Raw genomic sequence first — 4,084 nt, forward strand, 5'->3', positions numbered from 1 at the left:
AAAAAAAAAAAAAAAAAAAAAGAGATGAAGCCTTTAGAAGGTCATTAAGTCATGAGGTTACAACCCTCACAAACAGATTAGTGGCCTTATAAAAAAGGAGCAAGAAGCTGCTCACCCCTTTTTGCCTTTCTACTTTCTGCAATGTGAAGACATCCAGATGGCACAATCTGTGAGGAATGGGTCCTCACCAGACACTGAATCTGCCAGCACCTTCACTATGGACTTCCTAGCCTCTAAGACTCACAAATAAATTTCTGTTCCTTGAAAATGATACAGTTGTAGGTATTTTGTTGCAGCAGCAAAAATGGACTAAGATAATAACTAAGCTACCACTTCTATTTTCTCCAAATATTTTCTTGCTAAAAGGTAACTTTCACTGACCTCTAGCAATTCCACTGAGAACTACCTGTTAAAAAATAGCAACGATACTTCAACTTACTTGTAGTACATCACAAAGCTCTCTCCAGTGTTGAGGTTTAGGTAGCCGTAATATGGATCTCCATATTGCAGTTTGGCTCCTATAAATGGTAATCCATCATCATCTAACTTCTGCAAAATCCGTGGGTCACCAGGTTTAACTCCAAACACCAAACTATCATCTCCTTGTTTAATTTTTTCAGAGAGGTCTATGAACTCAGACTTGTAGACACTTCCATGGGCAAAGCCTCGTTCCCAAGAGGCCTTATTCACAATCTGTGAGGTTCAAGAATTGTTAATTGAAGAGAGTGAAGCCAAATGAGAGTTTTCCAAATAAAATTTGGTAGAACTATAATACTTGCTATAATACTTGCTACTTGCTAGGGTAACTGGGATCAGATTTTATAATTCTTCCCAAGTTTTCTAAATCAAACCCAGACATATATAAATGATTTAAACCCTAATCACATACAAATATAAAAGGAAGATTACTTAAGACTATACTCATTCAACTTTTACTCATAGTATGCACTCAAATGTGCAATATCTGAATATTTAGTTAATATTCCTCACTTTCAATTTAGACCAGGAACTAAACATGTAATAGAACAATCATGTGTCAGACAGTAGGTACTTGGAGACACAAAAATATTCCTCCTGTCATCTCCCAGTAAATAGAAGAGTTAAAAAATAGAGACTGGAACTACACCTTACCATGGCATCTTCCATATCATAGCCAGTATAAGAAATCACAGCCACAATGGCATTAGTTCCAATTGGATAGTTATCCATGTCATAATAATCATACATGCAAGGTCTCACTAAAGGACTCTGTGGAGTCTGAAGACGATACAATTTGTTGTCTGATCGATCTTGATAAGTCAGAAGTGGAAAGCCCATCGTTTGCTTACCTACAAAGGGAAATAATATCTTAGCATTTTGTTTTTTTTAACCTTGATTATAAAGGTGATATTTAAAACTGGGAACTAAATATTCACCATAGGGGAATGAAAAAAATAATAACACCTCACAGTAGTTATGCTTACTGCAGGCTAACACATGGCTGTGAAAATGAAGTACACTGACAGGTATCAACACAATCATGGAAACCAGCTGAGGAGAAAGTGCAGAACAACACTTACTATGACACCATTTATGTGCATTTGCAACACACCCCAACAGTTCTGTACCAAGTTTTATGGGTATGAATGGGATAGAATAAAAGCACAAAAAAGGGGAGAGAAGAGACAGACACATACAACAGGCTGTTGCTACTTGAGGCCAACAGCAGACAGTGATTACTTTCTTATATACACACAGAAGAAAATGGCAATATTTGTTAATATTGGGTAGTGGGGCACAGGGTAAGACTCTTCCTTGTACTACTTCACAGTACAGAGAATTGTTTCCAAACAAAATGACTTAAAAAAATAAAATACTCATAAAAGTGAAATAGTTCAAAAACCCATGAGACTTACAGCTTCCAGGAAAAACTCAAAACTACGTCTATATAACTGCAGAGTAACCAAAGCAGTCAGAGACCGGGAGTAATTTTCACCTGGGCAGAGCAACTGCACTAGGTGGTTTTCCAGTTTTTTACGTCGTTAACGTTTTTCTTTTTTGGCCTGATGGCCCAGTCAGTGTGGTAGCTACAACTTAGTATTATTGGCTTGAAGAACCAAGGAACAAAGTTCAGAGCATGACAACAACTGGAAAGTAAGGGGCAAATTTCAGATATCAGAGAACCACAAAAGGAGATCCTTGAATTTCACATATAAATTGACTCCAAATCTTTGGTAGAGTCCTCAACTATGCATACATGGGACTGAGGTAAGTAGCCTACCTAAGGTTTAGAGAATGTACTTCAAGTGTTAAGCATATTACTGTACTGAATACTGTAACTACCAGTTAAAACTAAGAACCAATCCTCATGCCCTGGAGAATTTTTGGTGATATGCATTAAGCCATGGTAATAGATAGTACATTAAAGAAAGATATAAAAAGAAAAAAAACCAAAATGGATTTGAAGGCCAACCCCACAAAACAAAAACCAATCCCCTTCAGAGGGCTATAACAGGATCCAGTCTCTAACACCTATTATTTACAATGTTTGCAATATAATCCAGTATTACCAGACATACAAAGAAAGAGCAAAACATGATTTATGGTCAAGAAAAAACAATCAATGGACACTGATCCTGACATAACCCAAATGTTTTGGGTAAACTACTAACAAACAATAATTTTGAAACATCCATTATATAAACTATGCTCAAAAATGTAAAGAAAAATATGCCCACACTAAATGAGGATTCCCATCTATGACAGTTACTTATAAAGATTATAACATCTCATTTTTACTGTATCTTTCCTATGTTTAGACATGTGCAGATACATAAATCCTTGCCACTATGTCATGTTCACTTACAGTATTCAGTGCAGTAACATGTTCTATAGGTTTATAGTCTAGGAGCAACAGACTACCCCATATAGTCTAGGTACGCAGGAGCTTACACCATCTAGGTTTATGGAGGTACACTCTTGTATGACCATGAAATTGCCTTAAGGACTTATTCTCTGAATACAGACCTGTCATTAAATGATGTATCAGTGTAAAAGAAAATTTTGACAGAGTGAGAAATGAATGTCATGACAGATCAATAAAAATGATCCAGTCAGGGTCAGGTGCAAGGAAGCCCAGACAAGAGAACTCTCAGGAGTTCAAGACCAACCTGAGCAAGAGCGAGACCCTGTCTCTACTAAAAACAGAAAAACTGCCTGGGCATTGTGGCAAGCACCTGTAGTCCCAGCTACCTGGGAGGCTAAGGCAGGAGGATTGCTTGAGCTTTTTAGGTTACTGTGAGCTAGGCTGACACCATGGCGCTCTAGTCTGCAGCAACAGAGTGAGACTCTGTCTCAAAAAAAAAAATGTTAAAGGAAGTTCTTCAGGCTTGAAAGGAAATGATGTGTGATGAACCTGAATCTTTAGGTAGGAATGAAGAATATGGAAAGTGCTATGATGGTTTCTATTCTTCAAAGACCAAATCATGAGATCTAAAGTAAACCCAAATCAATGGACATTTTATAATTCTTAAAACTTTTCTCTGAATTTGAAAATAAAAGTTTAAGCGCATTTCTTCTGTACATGTGACTACCACCCCATCCTTCCTCCACCTCACCCATCTGGCACTGGTACATGTTCCGTGGACTCTGGTTGTGATCAGAGAAAGGGATGAAGTTGGCGATCACGCTCAGCAGGCTGTGAGGAAAGAGCTCCTGGTGTGTGGTGACTCCAGCAATCACCTCATCCTCAAAGATAGCAATGTTCATAAAGATCTGGAGAAGAGGTAGTTCAAGGCACAAAACAACCATGAGTGTCAACATATTAACTTTCACTATTTCACCATATTCAGTACTCAAAGACTTGAAGAAAAAATTTCCTCACTCAGCATCACGAATGCTGAAGGGATCCACGGGGAAGAACAGAGAAGTTTCCAGTTAGAAATACTACCTGCCTCAGACTTGGCCTCAGCAAGGGGATCGTGGAGATCAGGAGTTTGAGACCAACCTGAGCAAGAGTGAGACCCTGTGTCTACTAAAAATAGAAAAACTAGCCAGGTGTGGTGGCTGCAACCTATAGTCCCAACTACTTGGGAGGCTGAGGCAA

At 38.2% G+C, this 4,084-nt stretch overlaps 1 protein-coding gene across 1 annotated transcript in view; it reads right to left on the reverse strand.

Moving 5' to 3' along the window:
* The window catches only part of POLR1B (RNA polymerase I subunit B), a 27,094-nt gene that overhangs the window by 2,208 nt on the left and 20,802 nt on the right, over positions 1–4,084 (reverse strand). Inside the window, exons 12-14 of the mRNA XM_012811061.2 lie at positions 3,597–3,753; positions 1,132–1,328; positions 440–693 (exon numbers count right to left, since the gene is read on the reverse strand). Coding sequence (XP_012666515.1) covers positions 440–693; positions 1,132–1,328; positions 3,597–3,753 — 608 coding nt within the window. The remainder of the gene's footprint in view (positions 1–439; positions 694–1,131; positions 1,329–3,596; positions 3,754–4,084) is intronic.

The sequence above is a fragment of the Otolemur garnettii genome, unplaced genomic scaffold (assembly GCF_000181295.1).
Source record: "Otolemur garnettii isolate 467f Iridium unplaced genomic scaffold, OtoGar3 scaffold00148, whole genome shotgun sequence".
In the NCBI taxonomy this organism is placed as follows: domain Eukaryota; kingdom Metazoa; phylum Chordata; class Mammalia; order Primates; family Galagidae; genus Otolemur; species Otolemur garnettii.